Source organism: Protobothrops mucrosquamatus, unplaced genomic scaffold (genome assembly GCF_001527695.2).
Source record: "Protobothrops mucrosquamatus isolate PMUCROS unplaced genomic scaffold, P.Mucros_1.0 scaffold151, whole genome shotgun sequence".
In the NCBI taxonomy this organism is placed as follows: domain Eukaryota; kingdom Metazoa; phylum Chordata; class Lepidosauria; order Squamata; family Viperidae; genus Protobothrops; species Protobothrops mucrosquamatus.
The window spans coordinates 667,065-690,532 of NW_015386516.1; the positions used below are offsets into that span (position 1 = coordinate 667,065).

Here is a 23,468-nt window from a genome sequence, read left to right on the forward strand (position 1 = left end):
ACTTACCAACCACAATTGGGGCTGGCAGTTGTAACCATGACTGGCTTATGACCGGCTCACTTCAAATTTGGTTATTAGGCAAATCTCTGTGGTTAATAAGTGCAATTTTGTTTCTGAGTTCCCCTTAACTCTGCTTGTCAGAAACTACAGTAGTTGTGAAGCACATAAATAGTGACTGTGGGACATTGTGACAGTTATAAATGCATACCAGTTGCAAAGCACTGAAATGGCAATCATGAGACCATGGGATTCTGTAACGGTTGTAAATGCAAGGATTTTTTTTATACTGTTGTAATCTTGAATGTCATTAAAAAAAGCAGTTGGTAAGCGAGGGCTAATTGTAAACACAGATCAGGCAGAAATACATGCACTAAGAACTAGTTGGTCTTGTTTGCGGTCCTTTGATAGCACACTTGGTCCTAATATTAGTAGTAATGATGATCACCAGCTCAATCTTCTGTGATAAGGAGTTTTAAAATCAGGAGTTCACCACAAATTATCTTGTATTGGTAGTTCCTTTCAGCAGTTCATATCAGTGGGGCTTTCTGAGTAATCTCTGAAAAAAACAAACTTTTTTGTTAAAAAAGTACACATTTAATAACTTTACCTTGAATATTTATTAGTGTGTCTAGTTCTTTAATCCGTGGCAGCAAGTGAAACACCTATTAGGTAAACTGGATGAATCATTTTTAATGTGATAGCATTTGTTTTCAGTATCTGTGAATTAGTGTTTTGGCTGCTTAACTTTATACATTTAGGAAGCAACTCAACAGTTACTGTAAAAATTATCGCATGCTCTCAAATGCGCAGGTTTTCTACATAAATTCCATATTCCTGTAACTGTGGTCAGACAAAAAAAATTAAGCTTGTGTTGTATCCATATCCTTTGCAAATAGTTGGCAAAACAAGCAAAAAGGCCACCAAATCCATCATAATGTTTTTCTAAAAATATCCTTCACTTTCTCGGAATTTTCTTTTATTGTAATGTGGGTTTGACTCTTATGGCAGTCATATCCTTCTGAGATAAGTAACAATTCTGAAAAAGCAATTCACTAGCAAATTGATGCAATAAGGGTTTTTTTTTTCTCTCCCCCTTTTTTATTTGAGATTTGAGTTAGAGGGGCAAAAGGAATGGAAGTGGAATATTGCAAGTTGTGATGAATAAAATAATAGTCACATTGTTCAAGGATGACATAAGCTCTGAGTGCCATCTTCTGGATAAAGGATTCAAGTCATAAATATAACAATATGGGTTTTCCTCACTTTATGCAAATTTGCTATTATGCAAGTGATCATTTTCTTCCAAGAATTAAGTTTAAAAATAATTTGCCATTCTATGATTTGTTTTAAAATCATGCCAGGACTTTTCATCACCAAATCTATTTCAACATTTTCCTGCCAAAATATTTTTTCTGTCTTCACACATGCTGTGAGGTGGTTATAGCTTCCTTCGTTCCTTCCTTCCTTCCTTCCTTCCTTCCTTCCTTCCTTCCTTCCTTCCTTCCTTCCTTCCTTCCTTCCTTCCTTCCTTCCTTCCTTCCTTCCTTCCTTCCTTCCTTCAACTTCTTAACCACCTATCTCCAGTGGTGGGATTCAAATACCTGAACAACTGGTTCTCTGCATGGAGACCACTTCTGGAAGTCCGTTCTGAGCTGGGAAGGCCTCCCAGGCCCAGAACAGGCTTCCGGAAGTGGCCTCCATGCACTTCTTGAGGTCCGTTCTGGGCCTTGCAAAAAAGGGCTAGAGCATCAGCCGGTTCACTGAAGTCAACAAAAACATTAGCTGGAATCATGCTGCTGAGCAGATTAATGCAGTATAGTTTAAAAGAAAGTGATTCTTTTCCCCCCTGAGCAATCCAATAATGTTTTCCTTTGCATTTCTTTGGAGTCTATCAGCAATCCCTTAAGCGATTGCATTGTTAGGATCTGCTCTGACTGTTATCATCAACCAAGATAGCAAGATCTTACATGATTTTTTTTTATTGCATGGATTTGGTCCTGTCATTCAAAATCCAAACAGCCAACAGAGAGATATTTTTTTTCTCTTTGTTCTTGTCCATATTAATCTTGCCCATGGCTGTTCTTAGGAAGAAAATTGCCAAATTCTGTTTGATTCTATCAACAATATTCTAGTCTGAGGAGGGCAGAAGGATCAGGGCTGTTATATATCTCAGCCCGCACACCCTTTCATCCTCAGTCATTCAGCTTTACTAGCTGTTGCAACAGTTGACATTTTTGCATTACAGTCATATCAGTTCATTTCCAACTACAGTTCAAAATGCTGGTGCAAGCCTTGTAACTCTACAGTTCCAAGTAGTGGAATGAATGTCACTTTTCATAGCAGTATAAGTCAGAAAAATTTGCCCCTCATAACCACTAGCACAGTGGTTCTCAACCTTTTTAATGCCGCGACCCCCAACCGGTCGTAAGTCAGGGACTAAACCGGTCGTAAGTCGAGGACTAAACCGGTCGTAAGTCGAGGACTACCCAACCGGTCGTAAGTCGAGGACTTTCCCTGCCTGGGAGCGCCGCACATGCGTGGTTCCGCCCCCTGCGCTGGCCGAGGTGTAGCTGGCAAGCGGCAGAGACGGAGCAGGCCAACCACCAGCTGGCCCAGCTCAAGGGAGGTAAGGCACCCGCCGGAAAAGGGGGAAAAAATGGCGAACAGCCTTGCTTGGTGACCCCCGTGAAATGGTCGATCGACCCCAAATGGGGTCGCGACCCATAGGTTGAGAACCGCTGCAGCAAGAGGTAAGCATGACAGTGTTTGTAAAGGTCCTGCTAGTAGTGATGGTCAGGAATAAATCTTTCTGACTTACAGACCTCATTCATGAAATGTTCTTTCCAGAATAGGCTGCTTGGCGCCAATTTGATTATCTTTTTCAATACCATTGAAACATTAAATCAGGGGTCTTCAAACTTGGCCCTTTTATGACTTGTGGACTTCAACTCCCAGAATTCCTCAGCCAGGCACGCTGGCTGAGGAATTCTGGGAGTTGAAGTCCACAAGTCATAAAAGAGCCAAGTTTGAAGACCCCTGCATTAAATGAAGGGTTTTTTTTTAATTATGGAGTTACATTTTTTTGAATTATCAAATTATTACATTTTTTGTGTTTACTTTTTTGTGCACATAAAAGCTATTTGGAATATATCAATATAACATAAAAACTGTTTTGAGTATATCAGTGCAATGATATCAGAATTAATATGGCTGTATAATGCAACTATAACAAATAGTAAATTGTATGATTAAAAATATTTAAATTAATAACAGATTGCCTGGTCATTTTTCAGTTTGCAAACATTGACAGATTGCTGTATGTCTCTTGAAGCAGAACACGCTTCCTATATTTTCTTCTATATTTTGGTCTCCCCAGATATATTGTAAAAATACTTGTTATGCAGGCAATAATAGGAGTTATGCTTTAATTCATTTGGGAGATATAAGATGGAGAAGGTTGCTTTCTTGCTTTGCCTGGAAATGACAAGTTTCACTTGATTGAGGCAAAGGCAAACTCTTCCTTTGCATCTTTCCCTAAAGCCGACTGTCTGGGTACAGATAGGTGATTCTTCCTTCTTAATCTATACATTGCCTGCAAAGGCTTTTGAAATTTGGCAGACAGTAAAGGATATTAGGGTGAATATCTTAGAATATATCTACAATCTTCTGTGCCCCATCAGCTTGGACTGATTGATGGACAAGGGTTTTTTGGGCACAGGACATGCTATTGAAAAAGTTACCCAAAGCTGCAAAGTTTAAAAAATCACTGCTGTAAGTCCATATACCCCTGAATACAGATCTTTTTGTATATTTGTGGGTTGCATTCTATGATACTTAGGCATTGTAAAAAAATTGTATTTAATCAGTTTAATTTAATAAAAAATATTTTCCTATGCGAGGAATGTGCCTGCAAATGAAACTAAAAGACTGCAAATGTATCTAAAAGACTCTTGTAAAATCAGTACTGTGTCTACTTCTATGCAGTGCTCTTGCTGACTAATGACATATTTGAACAGTACCTGTGCTTGAAGGGGAGGAGAGTTAATATGATGAAACTCAAACTCAAATACAAAGAGGAAGAAAAGAACCACAAATGAATAGGAGTGGTAGCAGTCAGCTGTGCTCAGTGTAACCTATTGATCTGAATTTTCAGTAAAGCTAAAGAGAAAATAACCTTATAATACACAATGCTGTGTGTTCCGGTGTGTACTTAATTTTCGTTGGGGGAGGAAAGGGGAACTGTAGGTTAGCTGAAAACTCGTTAAAGAGCTGTTACTTTTCTATTGGGTATAATTCTTTTGCTTCCTAATCAGTTGTTTTTTGACATTTAGGTGGAACATCAGTATTCACACAAATTCATTGTGACGGTTAAGCAAGCTAAAAATGTCACCAAAGGGGCTTTTGGAGATATGCGTAAGTATCACTGTAGTGTTATTTGTATTGCATTATTCAATTCTTATCACATGAAAGACTTTAGAGAGGTATGTTCTTCAGGTATGACTGATTTTCAGATTAATTTTTGCTGCTTCAAAGATTTGAAATGTAACACGCATGTGCTATATTAAATAAATAAATCCACTGCAGATTTGATACCAAATCATTTTAGAGCTTTATGGTTGGAGATTCTTAGGGATACAAACGTACAATGCCTTTGCAGAACTGATAACACCTTTTTTCTTCCAGGCTTTCCAGATAAGGAAAAGTCTAGATAGAGGTTGAAGGAACTATGGAGTGGGTAATTTTGTCACTGACAACTCTGATCTTTAATGACCCTGAAATGTTTTATCTGGAATCTCCCCTTTGGGGTTTTCAGAGAAGATTATTCTACAGTTTAGAACTTTTTTTACTGGTTTTGTCTCTTAGAAACAGGAATATTACAAGTAGTGTTTTCATGAAAGACCACTTCACTTTCGAATTCAAGAGTCCATAAACCATAAAACACAGTAATATGAAATGGGCAATGGGTGGATTCTGACAACTTTTTTGAAGCAGGGGGGAGAGGAAAGTCACTTTTGGTAGATGACAGTTGTGCTCTATTTTTGTAAAAATGGCTTGTAAATGTTGTGCAGATTATCAACACTACCATCTTTTTTCTTAAAATGGTCATGTGCCCATGCAATGCGTTGCATGTTCAGTTGATTATTAAGGAGAAAGATGGTGGTAGAAGCCCGCTCTGACGTCATCCTGAGTGCAGGTGAATCCTTTTCATACAGTTTCAATGGGGAATGTTGACCAATGAGTTCTGTTTAGTTACACAGTTGACCTCTTCAGTCTTTTTAAGATGATCATTCAACCACACATTCCTCTGCTATGATACAAAGATTTAAAGATGTAATAAGATATCAGTGATACTACATTTTTTATTCATGAATAGCTGGACTAAAATCCAGAATTTCCTAATTTGCTATGTGGCAGATTAGGTATTCCAAAGAATTCATGATATGAATGCTCTAGTTATCAGAGTTTTTTTTAAAAAAAAATAAATTAAAATGAAAACTGTTTAGAACAAATTCTATGCACTACTTTGTCTGAAATTTACAGTAAACTTCCCATGAAGAAAGGATTAGATTCTTCTAATTATTTCCAATTCTATCACATTATAAAAATTGTTTTAGCCATTTCTTTATGTCAGATTATGATCAGTGGAAGATTTGGAATTCTAAGCTGAAAATCACATTCAGGAGCTTGTTACATCCAGTTTGTGACAGCTGACAATAAAAATCAGTTCCAGTAAAGCCCCAATTACAAGAATATAAATACATTTGCAAAAATGCCATCAAAAATCCCTAAATTTATTTATTTATAAATAACAATGTCAAATAATACAACTTCAGAAGGACAAAATCAAAACATTCACCAAATAAGAATCATAACAGGGAAAGCTAGAATATAAAAACAGTTTTCACATAACTGAAGATGAACATAATCCAAATGCCATTAAAGATGATCTGAGCTCCCGATTCAGCATCCAGATTTCATTGCTGCCAAGAAAACTACATCAACATTTTCATATAAGCAGGAGCAGTCAAGTACCATTCAAGGGACTTTTATATTGTTTTTCAGTGTTTCTCATATATATGGCTTCCTTTTGAGGAGCTGCATTAAAATAAGAAAGAATATAATAGCAGTGCAATCTATGTTGCAATTGTTTATAGGAAAATATTCAGTTGAGTTATGGTAAAAAAAAAATTCCCTGTGAACATTGATAATGTTTTGGATTGATCCTTTTTGCTGGTGGCACAGTGGTTAGAATGCAGTACAGACTCAATGTTGACTCAGCCTTCCATCCTTCCAAGGTCGGTAAAATGTAGACCCAGATTGTTGGGGGCAATAGGCTGACTCTGTAAACCGCTTAGAGAGGGCTGTATAGCACTGTGAAGCGGTATATAAGTCTAAGTGCTATTGCTATCTATCATTTGATTTATGTTTCTGGTTTTAGGACAAGTTACCTAAACAGCTGCCTTTTCTTTTTCTTTTCCTTCAGTTTGATATAATGGTTAAGATGCTGGCATAGAAACAGAAGACTGTGAGTTGTAGCCCTGCCTTAGCCATGAAATCTAGCTGGGTGACTTGGGGTCACTTTCTCTCAGCCTCAACAAACTTCACAGGTTTGTTGTTGTGGGTAAAATAGGAAGAAGGAGTACTATATATGTTCACCACCTTGAGTTACCTAATAAGTAATAAAGGTGGAACAAAAATCTAATAAATAAAAAATAAATAATTTCTCCTGATTTTCCCCCCCAAATTTTGTCTGCAAAAAATACATTCAACTAAAACACATTTCGTCACTCAGAATACTTCTTTGTTTTTTCCTCTTATTGCCTCACTTTCATTAAGCCCATAGTAGAGTTCCTCTACTATTTAATAACAGAACTGAGAATTCTTCAGTTCTGTTATTAACAAATAGTCTTAATCCCTGCTGCAGTTAGCAATTAAACTAGAATATTATTTAGGAGCTTAATTAGAAGATTTTATTAATCCCTTTTTGTTTTTCAAAAATACACATTTAGATCTAACCTAACAAATTTGAATGTTAGTAATTGTAAAAGAAGTGTTGTTTGTACTGAATCTGGAAACTATGGATACTGAAACAGTCTATTAAAACATGTATTTTCCAGTCAACCAGTCAACAAGCCATCAATCTTTATACCAGAGGCCCCCAACCTTTTGGGCACCAGGGACTGGTTCTGTGGAGAAAGATTTTTCTGCGGACCAGAGGGGGTGTGGTTTCGTGTGCTGTCTGCATACAGCGGATGGGCTTCACTTGTTTGCATGGTCTGGTTGCTGGTATGCTGCGGCCCAGTGCCGGGCCACGGACCGGGGGTTGGGGACCCCTGTTTTATACAGCTTGTTGAAACTGATTACATCGCACTTTCTCAAGGGCTAAGGTTGCAAAATTAACTAGAGATCAGAATTTGATTGCAATGATACCTTTAAGTATGTTTAATTGCAGTCTTCTACCCCAGTATATTTTTTAGTCATACCTTTTAATTATTATATGTGTAAAATAAAATTTAAAAAGACATCTGATTTAAAAGCAGAATAGCTTTATGATAGTGGAACTCAACCAGCCAAATAAAGATAAGGTCCAATTTTATTATGTACTCATCTAAAAACATGAATATGCTCCACTGTTCAAGCTTTGAGCAAGCAGGCATCGGCAAGCATCAGCATTCATAAGGAGATGTCCACATAGAAAAGGGAAAAAAAACAACGTCTGCTTTATAAAATCACCACACTGAAAATTATTTAAAATGTATTAAATCTATTAAAACTTTCTTATTCCTAGAATATTCTTTTGACTTTTGATGATGTATATTGCTGGTCACTCTTCTGGAGAAATTTTCATACTGGAAGTTAAGAAACTTTGTATGGGACAGGAAGCTAATAAAAAAGACTTTATTCTGCTACATCACAATCTGTGCCATGATCATAGCATCTTATTACAGCCTGCTTTCCCTGCGTTATTCTCACCTGCTGCCACTTCAATCTCCAGCACAATCTCTTCCCAGTTGAGCATTACCTGTACTAAATATCCAGGAAATCTGCCAACACTCAGGGGAAAAGTTGGAGTCCTTTACACTGTAGTTGCTCATACTTTCTTCTTCCTGCAAGCAGAGATGACCGCAAAACATGAATGTTCTTTCAGATAGCTCTTACTCCAAAGTTTTTAGGGAGTGAATCTTTTGATCCAGATGACATCATTGGGATGAAAATGTCTTGTCTTGATTCACAATTTTCTATGCCTGGGACTAGCTTTTTTTTAGAGATGATGAAAGCTGTTCATACCTTGTGGGTAGTAAAAGACTTAACTATAAAACAAGCTTCTTATTCAGATATAGGATGAAAATACCCATACACTGACTAACATTAATGAGACTATCAAGTGACTTCATACACAGGTATTCAAAGTGGCTACATATGTCTGTAAAGTCCTGTATTGGAATTTCCCACATGATGATCTCCTGACAGTCTTAAGTTGAGAGCAGATGCATATACAGGTAGTCCTCGACTTACGACCACAATTGAGCCCTACAAATTCTGTTGTTAAGTGAGACATTTGTTAAGTGAGTTTTACCCCATTTTATGTCCTTTCTTGCCACAGTTAAGTGAATCACTGCAGTTGATAAGTTAGTAACCTGGTTGTTAAGTGAATCTGTCTTCCCCATTGGCTTTGCTTGTCAGAAGCTCTCAAAAGATGATTGCATGATCCTGGAACACAGCAAAGGTCATAAATATGAACCAGTTGCCAAGCATCTGAATTTTGATCATGTGATCATGGCATGCTGCAAAGGTCATAACTATGAAAAACGGTCATAAGTCACATTTTTCAGAGCCTTTGTAACTTTGAACGGTCACTAAATGAACTGTTGTAAGTTGAGAACTACGTGTACTTGCCTACATAAGAGATAGGTCATTGTTTCACACTGCCATATAAATACTTTGAGTAGCATAAGACTATAATTAGCATGCTTGCTCTTGGGCAGTATTTTAGCTAAACTTTGACTGCTGGTATATGCATGAATGTCTGTACTCTTTCTCTTTACATAAGGGTGATGTGATGGCTCAGCAGTTAAGACACTTAGCTTGTCAGCTGGAAAGCTGAAAACTCAGTTTCGAGACCCAAGTGCCACAGGACGGGATGAGCTCCCATCCTCATTCCAGCTCCTGCTAAGCTAGCAGTTCAAAAGCATGCAAATGCAAGTAGATAAATAGGTACCACTTTGATGGGAAGGTAACAGTTCTCCATGATGTCATGCTGGCCACACAACTATGGAACTGCCAAGGCTAAATGGCCTTGAAATGGAAATGAGCACTTCCCCTAAAGTTGACAACAACTAGTAGAGTGAAATCCGTAGGGATTTCTTTACCTTTACCTTTTCTCTGTATATAGTATTATATTTATTACAGGGGATACTTTTTTGGACCTATTTACTGAGTGGTTCACTTTAGTTCACTTTAGCGTGTTGTTTTCTCCTTATTGAGCAAAGCTAATCGGGTGAATAATGGTTGTACCAAACTGATGACCACTTTATGTTACTGCAAGAGTAGTATAACTTTTACATAGTTTTATATGGTATATAGTTTTAAATAGATATCATATAAAACTTTTACATAGATTTATAGTATCGCTTTAGAAATCAATTATTAAACAGTATGTGGTTTGTAAAGATTCAGTTCAAGGAATCTGATGTTATGGCCGGCCTTCAGGTTTTCAGAGAAACTACTGCTGATACCTGCATGTTCTTATTTTATTACAGTAGACACTCCTGACCCCTATGTGGAGCTCTTTATTCCCACAGCACCAGACAGCAGAAAGAAAACAAAGTATATCAACAACAATGTGAATCCCGAGTGGAATGAAACTTTTGAAATAATTTTGGATCCCAACCAGGAAAATATTCTGGAGGTACTAGTACAAATATTTATAGGGAAAAGGACTCATGTGGTGTGGATACTATATTAAAAATATTAAATGCAGCATCAAAAGAGGCCGTGTGTGCTAAATCAGAGATCTCCAACCTTTCCGGGCTCGAGGATCGGAGGGAAGGAGAGCAGCTTCAAAATTGGTGTGTGTGTGTGTGCGCGCGCATGGGCCCACACACACTGGCGCAGCACTAGCAGCCCCGTTTGCACATGTGGCATGCTCTGGCGCCGTGCTCATGTGTGAACAGCCGTGCACCCCCCACAGAGGCTAGCGGCACATGCACAAATGGGCTGCAGACACCTGCCCTGCGCTAGCATTCCCGTTCGCGCCCATGTGCATGTACAAACAGGGCTGCGGGTGCTAGCGCAATTGGGGGAAATGCGTGCCCATGCGTGCATGCACCGGCCAGCCATTTCCACGGGCCACTGGCCAAGACCCCATGGCCCGGTCCTGGGCCGCGGACCATGGGAACCCCTGTGCTAAATACCCTAGGTTACAGAGGTAGTGTGTTTAGATTTTGCTCTATGACTTTCTATTATAAATGAAAGCTTCCTTAATGAAACATTTCCACATAAAAATTCATGTGTATACACATTGAGTATCAGTCTAAGGCCTGATATTTACTTTTCTACATGGCATAAATTTGTACTTAGTCACATTAATCTCCTCTTTATTTATCTGTCTCTCGTCCATCCATCCATCCATCCATCCATCTGTCATATTTCTAAACCACCAGTATCCCTTGCAGAGGGACTCCTTCAGTCTAAAGTTACAGTATATAGTCCAAATTTCAAGCAAACGTAGACCTAGAGTGTAAAGAGAAAAAGTCATTTGAAAAATGGAAAAAAAGAAATTAAACTGGGCAATCTAAGAGGTTTAAGTTGGACAGCATGTTTTCTCAGCACCTTTTCTACCATTGTGAAATAACACTGACCAAAATGATGAGTATAAGATGACAAGATAAGACGATCTTGTGAACAGAGATTTGGGGACTTAGTAGTCTAAGCCCATCCCTCTTTTGATAAAATACTTTTACAAGTATAAAATATTATGAGAAACAATAGGCATCACAGAGCTAAGATTCACACACACACACACACACACACACACACACACACACACACACAGAGAGAGAGAGAGAGAGAGAGAGAGAGAGAGAGAGAGAGGTGTATACATATAAAATATATAGGTTATCTAGAATATAATATAGACCAGAATGAGAAAGTTTCAATATGAATTTCTCATTTCAAAAATAAACGCTTTGTTGCAGCTGATCTATATCTTCTGAATGTCAGTCTAGCTTGAAATGGGCTTTCTAATATTACTTATTTCTCCCTTTCTAAATAAATGAGCCCCTTTGAGAAAGGATAAAAGACAAATCAGTAGGAAGGAGAGTGTTTAAAAGAGAGGCAAAATCTTGACCTCAGGAATAATTTTGCCACAGAATAGGAGGTTTTGTTTGCTTTCTGAACAGAATAATAAGTTGTTATCTCCTGCCTTTAGTATAGAAAATGAGAAGTTGGTATTTTTACAATATATCACCAAAATATCATATGACCATCAGGAATAAATATCAGTTTGGCCAACCTAATTTATGACTAATAGGTATACAACTAGGTCCATTCATTCTGAAGAACTGGTTGCTATCCTAATGTAAGTAATTTTAGTACGAATAATTTGTAAAAATACAAATCATTTTTTCAAAGCTATCATTTGGATAATCCGTCAGTGTAATTGTTTTGCCATATCTGGTAAAGGTTTACAGATCTTCCAATTAAAAAAGTAAAAATATTTAACCAATATTGCTTTGTTGACCTGAAGTGAAAGAAGGTGGTAATGAAATGTGTGTTTGGATCTTTAATCAATACAATGTATGTTGAAAATTGACTTAAAATTATGTGTACTAAGCATGTTTGCTTCATTTTCAAAAAGTCTTGTTTACATTTATGTAGGATATGAAAAGGTTCAGTTTAAGTGTGTATCTTTTTTCAGATTACTCTTATGGATGCAAATTATGTGATGGATGAGACTATTGGTACAGCAACTTTTCCCATTTCATCTTTGAAAATTGGGGAGAAGAAACAAGTTCCATTTATCATTAATAGAGTAAGTTCCAAAATTAACATGCCAGTTTCACTGTTGTTGGTCTCAAAATGGTCACTTTCCAAGGTTATAAGCAGAGGATCTAGAATCTAGTAGTATAGAAATGATGTTCTTTAGTTCTCTTAAAACATTTCTGGTACTGAAAATGATGTGATCTGTTGAAAATACAAAGATTACAAATGATGACTGATGTACTGAGGACATGAGTCAAACCACATCTTTTATTTTACTCTTTGAAGCTTTTTTAAGGTTGCTAATCTTAGTATTTTTTAATAAAGGATTTACCTGGCTAAAGCCACTGCTATAGGTATTTCTTAAAATAAAATTTATTTTGTAGTCCAATTTGCACAGCTGCATGCACAACACACATTGATATCTGCAGTTGTGTTGAACCATCCCTGAGAAGCCATAAGCCATGTTTTAGTGTACTTACATTTTGCTATCCCACATTTTAATCCTTCATTTGTAGTGTCAGGACCTGAGCCATGTTCATGTATTAATTGAACAGCATCTAGTTTTTTCATAACTGAATTGTTGAATCTGGTATTTGCTCCAGTTTGGATAATAGCCATACTTTGAAAAATGAATTTGATTTGAAAACATACCTGTCAAGTTTTTCTATTCTCTGGTCTTGATATTTTTCATGAGTCTAGATTTTAATTCCTTTTTTTGATATGGATGGAATGTGTAACTTTCAGTTTTTCTTCTCAGTTCCTCTCAGTAATGCATTTCAAAATCACTTCCCAGATAAAATTGTTCTGATTACTTATGAAATATGGCAGTATTATTTATTATAGGTAACAACATTGCAAAAAAAAATCACATTACATTGGTTATAAGATGATAAAACGCTGAGAAACTGCAGTATAATTCCATTTCATTTTTTTTACTGTTAGTCGTATATTATTCCTTTTCTTAGGAAAATCTATTGATTTTTTATGTCTTCCAGAAAATATATGATGTAGCACTCTCCTCTCTTTTCCCCTCCCCTCCCTTCGCATCCCCTCCCTTCTCCTCTCCTCTCCTTAACATGAAATTATTGCTGCAGTCTTTGTGATTCAAATGGTGGATAAATATGAGATAGTATCAACTGTATTGATAATATATTGAGACCAAGGAAATATATTTATATGTTTATTTTTAAAAATAGTTCATACCACTTCTTGATTTAAGTAAAATAAAAGTATGAAATATAAATAACAATTTGTTTGGGGGAAAAATGTAGTGGCTTAAAAAAAAAGCCTTAAAAGCCTGGAAAGTTAGAAAAAAAATCTGCTCTAATATAAACTGGTAGCAGTATTAATGTTAGGTGAGACTCCTTTGTTTATAAGACAATAGATCAAAAATTTGTTGATAAAAATTGTGATACAATTATAACATTGCTTGTTTAGGTTACAGAAGTCATATTGGAGGTATCTCTTGAAGTTTGGTAAGTAATCTTGGTATTCACCAAGTGTAATTGCAGAAATGATAGCATGTCTTCCTTTTTTGTGCAGTTATGATATATAAACTGTATCACAAAGACTATTGGACTACAATGACATAGGATTGAGAATTCATTAAGATCAGCAATGGATGCTCTCCAGTGTTGCCTTACTGATCTCAAAGTAGGACATTGCTGTAGTTTAGTCCTACGTATATTTATTTGGCAGTCCTGTATTTTGCCTTATCTGTATTTATGTTCCATTGAATTTGACTGGCCCTTCTTCTATGTATCCACAAGCATGATTAAAGCTGTCTTGGTACTATAATTTGGCCTAAAGCCTGATGGCAGTGGATCCAGACAATTCACTTCCTCTAAGCCTTTTGGAACTGCAAGCCTACTACCATATTTAAAAATGAAACACTTTAAATATTATTAAACCGTTATTTAAGTGGCATTACAGAGAGTCCATGCTTGACCAGGACTTTATTGGCATAGATTAAATTGTTTAAGAAGGAATTTTAGGACTAAAGCTGTGTTTTGCTCAACAGCTCTTCAACAGACCTCCGTTTCAGCATGGCTCTGTGTGATGAAGAGAAGCACTTCCGACAGCAGCGGAAAACTAGAGTAATGCATCATCTGAATAAGTTATTGGGAGCTGATTTGGCTTCCATTCGTGATGTAAGTGTGGATGGCTTATAACCAGCAGTCTTTAGTTTGACCCCAGAATGATCCAAAGCTACATTGCGTTAGATTTTTTTTACCTTTCAACTCTATATAAATTTTTGTTTCCATGTACTTTTATCAGCAATCCACTTGATGTTCTCCAAACCTGGAATACTTGCTAAAATTATCATATCATTTTGTTTCAGTTGAAGACTTTGGCTTTTAACCTTAAGTAAAACGCTTTAAACTTTCTTATCAAGTTCTGAACTTAATGCTATGCATGATTGCTAAGACTTCATTTGCTTTTCTAACTAGATAATTCTAGTTTTAACTAATTTAGTTAGAATTAGTTATTCTAGTATTAACTAAATATAACTGCTTGTTGTTGTTTTTTTTAAAAAAACTCTAGTCTTTAATAACTTTAATGGATTTGTTTGAGCTGAAATTATGAAAACTTATTGCAACATTTGGTTGACCTGTGAGACGTGCCATCTTGATATGTGGGAAAATGGGAACTGGAAAGGACAGGGAGATATACACAGTGTTCTTATTTTTCTAAACATTTCTCATTGCTTAAAATGTCCAAATATGAACTTTTGTGTTGTTAAACGATCCAGAAATGTTTTTGGTCAGCACAGCAAACAAATTAGTCAAGCAAATAATTAGTTTTCTCTATATTGAAAATCTTAAAGTAAAATTAGAGATTATTTCTAAATTTTCATGCATAAGGCAGAGAGAGACAGTAACTACAAGTGACATGCTAACACATGTCATTTGTAGGGATAGTAAAGGTGTTTACAGATTAGAAATTTTTAGTCTATTGTTTTCTTATTACAAAAACCTCAAAGCTGATCTTCCCGAAGAGTATTAAATACAGATTAGCTCTTGCAAATATGTGTTCAAACCTGGATGAAGAGAGATATAAACCATGGGTTGTGTTCAGGGAATGAACAAATGATTTTTTGGGTGGGTGGGTTTTCTGTTACATTGTGCTATTCGTGTTATGTTGCCATGAATATATAATGTCTTGCTCGTGTTGTTGCATGATAAATACCTTAGAAAGCATCTATGTTGTATGTTTTCCCAGGTGCCAGTGATAGCAGTCTTGGGATCTGGAGGTGGATTTCGGGCAACTGTAGGATTTTCTGGAGTAATGAAAGCACTGTATGAATCTGGAATTTTAGACTGTGCAACATATATTGGTGGTTTATCTGGATCCACATGGCAAGTTTGCTTTTTTTAAAAAAAACTTTTCAAGTTTTAATAGACAATACTTTACTCTTATTATGCATATTTCTTTATCCCTTGATTCTATAAACAAATTGCCGAAATCTTTAAAAAAGTTAAATCAGCTTTTAGTTAGTGGTTCTATTTCTAATTCTTTGGTTTGGTGTTTTAAAAATCTTTCTGAGTTAATAAAAGCTTGCAACTTAGGTTTTTAATGTTCTGATTACACTTTTTGAGAAAATTGATATCTATAAAAACAAATTTGCCCTAAACTTATACTTACAGTGTATGGTTCACTAATCAGCTGAAATTGTCTGCAACAAAACTTCAGTTTAGCTCAAGGCTGCTATAAATGTACTGAAATTAAAATATCACTTAATAACATGAAAGCAACTATGCTGTTTATTACGACTGCATCCTTAAAATAATTGGATTTGATTGATTTCTAAACAAGTAGTTCTTAGAGCATAAAGTAAAGCAAATTCACAGTCCCTTGAAGATAGCTTTCCCAGTGCTTGGTGGGATAGCTCTAGAGCAGGGGTGTCAAATTGCTGGCCTGCAGGCTGGTTGCATCCTGTGGAGGCTGCAGCGCCAATTCCAGCGCCGGCAATGCAAAAAAAGTCATGTTACATCGTGACATGTCACGTGATGCGGTGACTTTGACACCCGTGCTCTCTTACTGCTTGAAGAAAGATTGAGTCTTCTGGTAGCTTAGGTCATATTGTCAAAATTTAAAAAAGACCCCAGAGAGCCACAGCAAGCATCTGAGTTCTGGGCTAGGAGGGCAAGTAAAAATAGACTAAACAACTAAAACAACTTTATAATATTACTTTGTTTTCTTTTTTGGAATATTTTATTATTTTATATTGATAGCTAATGTAAGTGATGAAGAGTCAGTTGTCACAATGGAATACATTCAATAAGCAAACAATATTTTCCTGTTGTAAAAGCTAGAAAGGTTGCAGTGCTAGATGAAATTTTATCAGTTTTTCAGAATAAATTTAGTCAAAATGAGGTTTAAAAATGGCATAATTACTGTCAGATTTATTTTGAGGATCAATAAATATAATTTAAAATGATTAAATTAGAATTCTTAAACTGAAGTATTCTCCTCTATTAAAGACTATGTTTTGGTAGCATGTTATCTTAAACACGGAGATTAGAGAAATACATATTCTGTTTCCCACTTAATCAGGGGACTGAGTATAAGCAATTAGAATTTTATTCAATATTATGTGTTATGGATATAAGTTATTTAGATAAATGTAAAGATGCAAAGCTTTGTAATTTACAAAATGATAGCTTGATTTTTCCCAAGGTTCACCAGTGTTTTGTCTCTTTTCTCCTCCCCTCCCCTTTTCTCATATTTTTTATTAAAAAAAATTACATGGCTTCCCAATGCCCTCTTGGTGACTCCGGGCAGCTTACAAGGATAAAACATCAGTTCAAAAACCAAAAAATTTCCACACACACCCTGGTGATAATAATCAGATTAGCCACTTGATGGGTTTCATATCATTCTGGGGTCCCCAGGCGCACTGGCAGAAGAACCATGTCTTCAGGGCTGTGCAAAAGGGTGTCAAAGCGGGGGCCAATCTTATCTCTGCAGGAAAGATGTTCCACAGGGAAGGCCCTTGTTCTTGTTCCTGCTAGATGGACCTTCTTAAGAAGGTCCCATAGCATTCCCAGCTTCCCCATTATGGTGGGTTGGGTGGATATGACTGCTAATATGGTTCTTCAAATAACTTTGTCTCAAGCCATGTAGAGCTTTGAAGATGACAACCAGCACCTTGAATTGGACCCAGAAGCAATTCAGCAACTGATTCTCCCACAAGAGAAGTAACACGTGCAAATCTAGGCTTACCAAAACCGACCTGGGCCACCACATTTTGAATCAATTAAACCTTCTGGGTACTTTTCAAGGGCTGCTGCATATAAAACACATTGAAATAGTCAAGATAGGACTTAGGGTGAGGGGAACTGTGAGTAGGAATTGTTGGTCCAGAAAAGGGCATAACTGATGCATAACCCACAGTTGTACAAAGTCCCCCCTAACCCTGACTGCCACCTGTTCTTTAAGCAGGATTTGTGAGTAGAGGAGAGCACCCCCTCTTATATTCATCACTATTATTGGTTGAAGATCTTGTGACCGTCTTTGGTCCATTTTATGTGCACTAAAAATATTGTTTTGGTCTGTTCATAGGTACATGTCAACCCTGTATTCTCATCCAGACTTCCCAGCAAAAGGGCCAAAGGATATAAATGTTGAGTTGATGAACAGTATTAGTCACACCCCACTGAAACTACTTACACCCCAGAAAGTGAAGCGATACATTGAAGTACTGTGGAAAAAGAAAAGAGCTGGGCAGCCTGTGACATTTACAGATATCTTCGGAATGCTGATAGGAGAAACACTGATTCAAAACGTAAGCATTGGTCAAAACATTTAGGGAAGCTGTTTAAATCTTAGGTGCATAATATTTAGCAACATCATCGTGGCTTGCTTTCTTCCCTTGATTTCCTCATTCAGTTCTCTATAGAGATGTGTGTACAGGTAACCCCCTAGGTACTACTTACATTAGAAATTCAAAACTGCAACCAAAAACAGGCCTCTGACTTGATTTCAGTCTCTACTGCAACTGTTTGCAAGCAGTTTGGGAACTGCTCTGCTTTTTAAGTACTATTGTGTTTGCAAACTATTGAGCTTTTATTTTGGAAACTAGGATATATTACTGTAGTTTGTAGGTTTTAAATTTAAATTGCCTACAGAAGTTGTGGGTGGAAGCTTTAAAGAAGAGACTGGATAGGCATTTATCAGAAATACTCTCTTGTGAGAGAAGTGGGTTAGACTAGCTGACCTCAAGGTCCCTTCCATCTCTGTTACTATTGCAAGCTGAGAGTTCTGCAAGTCCCTCCCCCATCTCCCTCTGGGTGCCTGGCTGGCTCTTAAGCCAGTGATTTTTATTAAAGCAACAGTCCCACCCCGTCTCTGGGCAGCTGAAGACGCTTGAGCTGGCTAGCAGCAGTTTTTGTTTTTTTAAAATAACTGGTGGCTTGCAAGCCCTGCTTGGAGGCAATTTAGTTTCTGAACCAGCTCACCAGAAATAGCTGATCGGCAGCTGGTGGGAAACCCTCCCAGTTCAGTTAACATGGCAGCTATCGGAGGAAATAGTAAGTCAAATCTTCTTTCATTTAACAACACATTTGATTTAATTAATGAATTTGATTTTAAAAATTTGTAAAATTAAGTCTGATTCATTTGATGAGTTTTTTGTTTTTTTTTACTTCTGAGCCTAATGGCCAGGCTCCATTAGGTTCGTACCTCGGGGACTACCTTTATATGCATGTGAAAATACAGCTTGATGCATTAGAACTGCTGACTTTGTAGCAGAAACTGTAGATAACAATGAGAAAACTTCACTAATCATAATTAAACTAATGGTTTGAATTCTAATTATAACTACAACATAATCTAATGTAAATGTGAGTTGGGCTCTGCCTTTTGGTTACTCAGAAAGCAGCAATAGCTGCCCAATACTTCTACTGTATTACCACCTTATCATAAATATACTCATTCAAATGTCAAAAACTTTCATAAAACATAATAGGGAAATCTAAGTTAGGTCCATAAACATTAACTTTAACTAGTATAGTCTCCATTATTTTAGCACATAAAATTAAATAACACCCATTTACATCAGCGATATAATCTGTTGTACATCAGTTGAAAATCCTTTGAGTTTTCTAATATATACTTTGAGTTCCCTAATATATGAATACTATATTCACTATTTTTAAATTTTATTATAATTAGTATTATTTATTATAAAAATTATAGATAACAGGCACATAAGTTGCTCAGAGTTTCAAAGAGTAGTTTATAAGTCCAATAAACAGACCCAGTTATCACCAAGTCCTGATTTTTGACCAGGCTAATCAGTAGTAAGAAGTCTTTCTTAGTTTTTATTACAAGATTATTAATTCATAATTTCCCTGTAGATAATTCTGTTATAGTTTGGTGTGTGTTCACCTGGTTATGACCATAATGAAGTAATCTGAACTGAAATAACCTTTTTTGTATTTTTAAAAATATAAAATTCTGAGGGAGATGGGTGATTAAGAAATATGAAATATAAAATACATCAGCTCCTGTTCAAATATTAAACTTCTTCTGTCTTCTTCTTTTTTTGTGTGCAGAGAATGGATATCACTTTATCTCATATGAGGGAAAAAATCAACAAAGCGCAGTCAGCTTTGCCACTTTTTACCTGTCTTCATGTTAAACCTGATGTGTCAGAACTGATGTTTGCAGGTCAGTGTTCTCACTATCTGGGTTAAGTCAACCTTGCTATTTATTTATTTAAGACCATCCTATTCAAGAATGAATCTGGGTGACTTATAAAAGAAACAGTGGTAGAGAGGAAACAAAAACATGAATGTCCAGACAAGATAAATTACCCAAAACACACCCATCAGGGACTCAACAACCACCCTACTTCAGAGCTTGGGAGAAGAATCTCAGTTTTAAGGACTTCTAGAACCTCATTTTTTTGAGGGAGGTCATGTATCTTTAGAGAGATGCTATTCCAGAGGGAAGGCACAGCAACCAAGAAGTTGGGTATGTATGTTGGGTCCTAATAGATGGTACTGCTTAATATATAATATTTAGGTAACATACCAACAATGTATGTCTGACCAGATAATCAGAGACCATGGAAGATGGGCCTCAGATAATGTGGCCTTATTTATAGGTAATAACTAGCATCTTGAATTACTTCTGGAAACTCACTGGCTACTAGTACAACTTGGGCAGGAATGGTAATCACACAGGTTTATGTCGATCACTTCCTGTGCTACTGCATTTTGGATCACTTGTGATTTCCAGATGATCTTCAATGTCACATAGGGCGCATTGCATGATGTGATGAAGATATGAGTAACCAAATGAAGGGCCTCTTAATGCAGGAATGGACACAACTGACACACAGGATGGAACGTTTGGTGGAATCACTGGCTAAACTAGAGGGAGGAATAAAAAGGTGTTCCAGCTTGGAGTCACTCCGTGGGAGGAAGCAGCAGAGGCCAGACTACTGAAGCCTTTATCTGCTGGTTCCCAAGAAAATACAAGTCTGGCGAGATTCTTGTAACTAGATGATCAAGATGAACAATAAAGAAACTACTTTGACCTATTCACAAAGCTGGTCTAGTTTCTTGCACAGAGGACCTCTACATCTGCCACCTTCTGTTCATCCAAGATGATTCCCAGGTTGTACACCCGTTTTGAATGAAGGGTAGCCTGCTCCAAAACTAAAGATGAATGGTCCTCAGATATAGAGCCCCTCAAAATTCACTTAATCTGTTTCTCCTTATCCAAACCAAGCACCATGACAGGACACCGATAGTGGCACAGAGTAAAATTGTATATAACTGGGAATCATTAGCACATTGATGATCTTACCTGGTAGCTTCATAGAAAGAAAGGTAAAGAAATTTGAATCACAAAACATAGGAAAATAAAAGAAACACCATAAAGCTTGATTTTTAGTGTCTCCACTCCAAAAAGAAGAAATTAGAATGACAAAGAGCTAAAATTAAAGACAGACGGAGAAAAAGAGTTTGAGACTACAAGTGATGTTTTTGGTCTGGATTGATTGAAAGAATTGGTGCTTGCTTGATGGCTGTATCAGTATACTGCTCTTTTTAGTCTGTCTCAGACACATATAAGTCACACAGTGAGACTTCTTTAGGTAATAATTATGAATCAGGTAGGTCCTCTGTGTTTTACTCAGCTGCTTTTTAATGATGTAAATAAACCAGCGTAAACTTTCTCTTGATTGCTAAAACCAAAGTTCTGCTTCCTTTGTGCATGTGCTACACATAGGTAAGTAAGTAGGTTTAGAGAGACATGGTGGCACTGTGGTTAAAATGTAGTATTGCCGGCTAATTCTGCTAACTGCTAGCAGTTCGATTTTTACTGGCTCAAGGTTGACTCAGCCTTCCATCCTCCCAAGGTTGGTAAAATGATGACCCAGATTGTTGGGGGCAATATACTGATTCTGTAAGAGAGGGCTGCAAAGCATTATGAAGCGGTATATAAGTCTAAGTGCTATTGCTGTTGCTATTGTTCAAACAAAGCAATCCATGCTACATGTAGACTATATGAAATAGAATGACTCTGATAGGTTTCTTTCAGAGAAAATTCATGTAAATTCCAGGAGTTGGAGGTGGGTTGGAATGATGATTTGTATTAATACAATAATATTGTATTACATTTCTGTTAATAAAGTCACTGAACTGGTAGAATTGCTTAATATTTGTTGTCTATTGTGTATTAGGTGGCAGCTTAGTATGAATTTCGACTTTGTGATGCTGCAGTTGATCGATGGGACTTAGTTCACTGTGGGTTGGTTCCCAGCTCTATTTTTACTTTTTTCATCATGGACCAATTTATTTATGGTATAGATCAAAGTCCTGTATACAGTAAAGCAAAACACATAAGCGAAACTGCAATGTTAAATTAGTAAAAAAAGATAGCTAATATCTCTCCACACAGAAACAATCAAATCCATATACTACCCAAACTCTCGTGTCTGTTTGACACTTTACAACCTTCAATTGTGTGAAATGCTGCATCATAGGGCAAAAGTTGGTCAACTGGAACCAAGATCTTTCTTGACCCAAACTATTGCAATAAATAAATCACATGATATATTCATGTAATTACATCAGATGAGTTCATCTTGAGGGAAATTTGACTATATTAGTTTACATGTTCATATATGTATATTGGGAGGAGAAAGATGTGAGAAAAATCAGAAGTCTGAACCAGTGGAAAACTTCTGTTTTAAGCACTGCCTTTGTAGTAGGTTAACTCATTCCTCATTTCTCTGTCTGCTCTAACCATTGTTTATTGCTGCTTTTAGATTGGGTGGAGTTCAGTCCCTATGAGATTGGAATGGCTAAATATGGGACCTTCATGACTCCCAATCTGTTTGGCAGCAAGTTTTTTATGGGCACAGTAGTGAAAAACTACAAAGAGAACCCTCTGCATTTCTTAATGGGTAAGTACTAGATTAAATAATCTCAGAAAGTAAATAATGTCCAAACATTATTCTTATTTTTTTTAAATAGTAACTTTGTTTTCTGAAAATCCAAGAACAAAAGGATAGAAATTTTCTAGCAAATATAGTGTAATGGCAATAATAATGTATACCTTTTATCTATTTGGTATGGTGGTTCCTTAAATGATATATAATTCTTTTAACAAATTCTGCTGGACAGATTCTGTTGGATAAGCCCAGGTTTTCATCACATTGTTGAAAGTGCCTAAAGGCTTAGAAAAAAGCTCGTCAACAAGAACCAAGCTAAGCTTCCAGTTGCTTTTTTTACTGTGTAGTATTACAGAATTTTAGAAGATTCAAATATGTCAGAATTATAGCAAAAATAATCTTCTATATCACTCCTAGGAATGTTTGGTATGGGCAAAAAAAAGATCTGGTTGACTTTTTTCTTCATATAGTAGAACATATAGTACCATTACTGTATCAGATCTAGAATATATATATTTCTCTGCTACCATCTAGTGTTATAGACATTTGCAGCCCAAATATGGTAGCTTAACACAGAGTTAAAGTATGTGTGAATTGTTCTGGACTTTTCTAGTCCTATGAGTGAATCTTACAATTTAACTGTAACTGGTCTTACAGTCAGATGGACAGAAAGTTTCTATCCAGTGTAAGGCTTCATAGTTTGTGTTCTTCTTCACTCTGTTCCTGAGATTCCTTTTACAGTAGTGTAATAATAGTTAATTTTTTTAATTTAATTTTTATTTTTATTAAAATTTTTATAAAAGTTTTACAATATAATTCCCCCCCTCCCCAAAACCCACCCTTCCACTCCCCCCTCCCTCCCCCCCACTTCCCAGAGCCAATCACAGGGTTAACAATACATTAATCATACTCTATCTAACATTAATCAACTATTAAAATAACAAATCTATAACATCCTTTAACTCTCTTTTAAACAAATATACTAGTATTAAACACAATAATTATAACATCATATTAATAATTAGAAATAAAAATAAGTAAACTATTATAACATATAAACTACATTAATACT

General features: G+C 36.4%; 1 protein-coding gene across 1 annotated transcript in view; it reads left to right on the forward strand.

Moving 5' to 3' along the window:
* The window catches only part of PLA2G4A (phospholipase A2 group IVA), a 71,131-nt gene that overhangs the window by 24,190 nt on the left and 23,473 nt on the right, over window positions 1-23,468 (forward strand). The window contains exons 3-11 of the mRNA XM_015813321.1: window positions 4,332-4,413; window positions 9,762-9,910; window positions 11,921-12,034; window positions 13,423-13,460; window positions 14,006-14,135; window positions 15,208-15,344; window positions 17,551-17,773; window positions 19,545-19,659; window positions 22,271-22,408. Coding sequence (XP_015668807.1) covers window positions 4,332-4,413; window positions 9,762-9,910; window positions 11,921-12,034; window positions 13,423-13,460; window positions 14,006-14,135; window positions 15,208-15,344; window positions 17,551-17,773; window positions 19,545-19,659; window positions 22,271-22,408 — 1,126 coding nt within the window. The remainder of the gene's footprint in view (window positions 1-4,331; window positions 4,414-9,761; window positions 9,911-11,920; window positions 12,035-13,422; window positions 13,461-14,005; window positions 14,136-15,207; window positions 15,345-17,550; window positions 17,774-19,544; window positions 19,660-22,270; window positions 22,409-23,468) is intronic.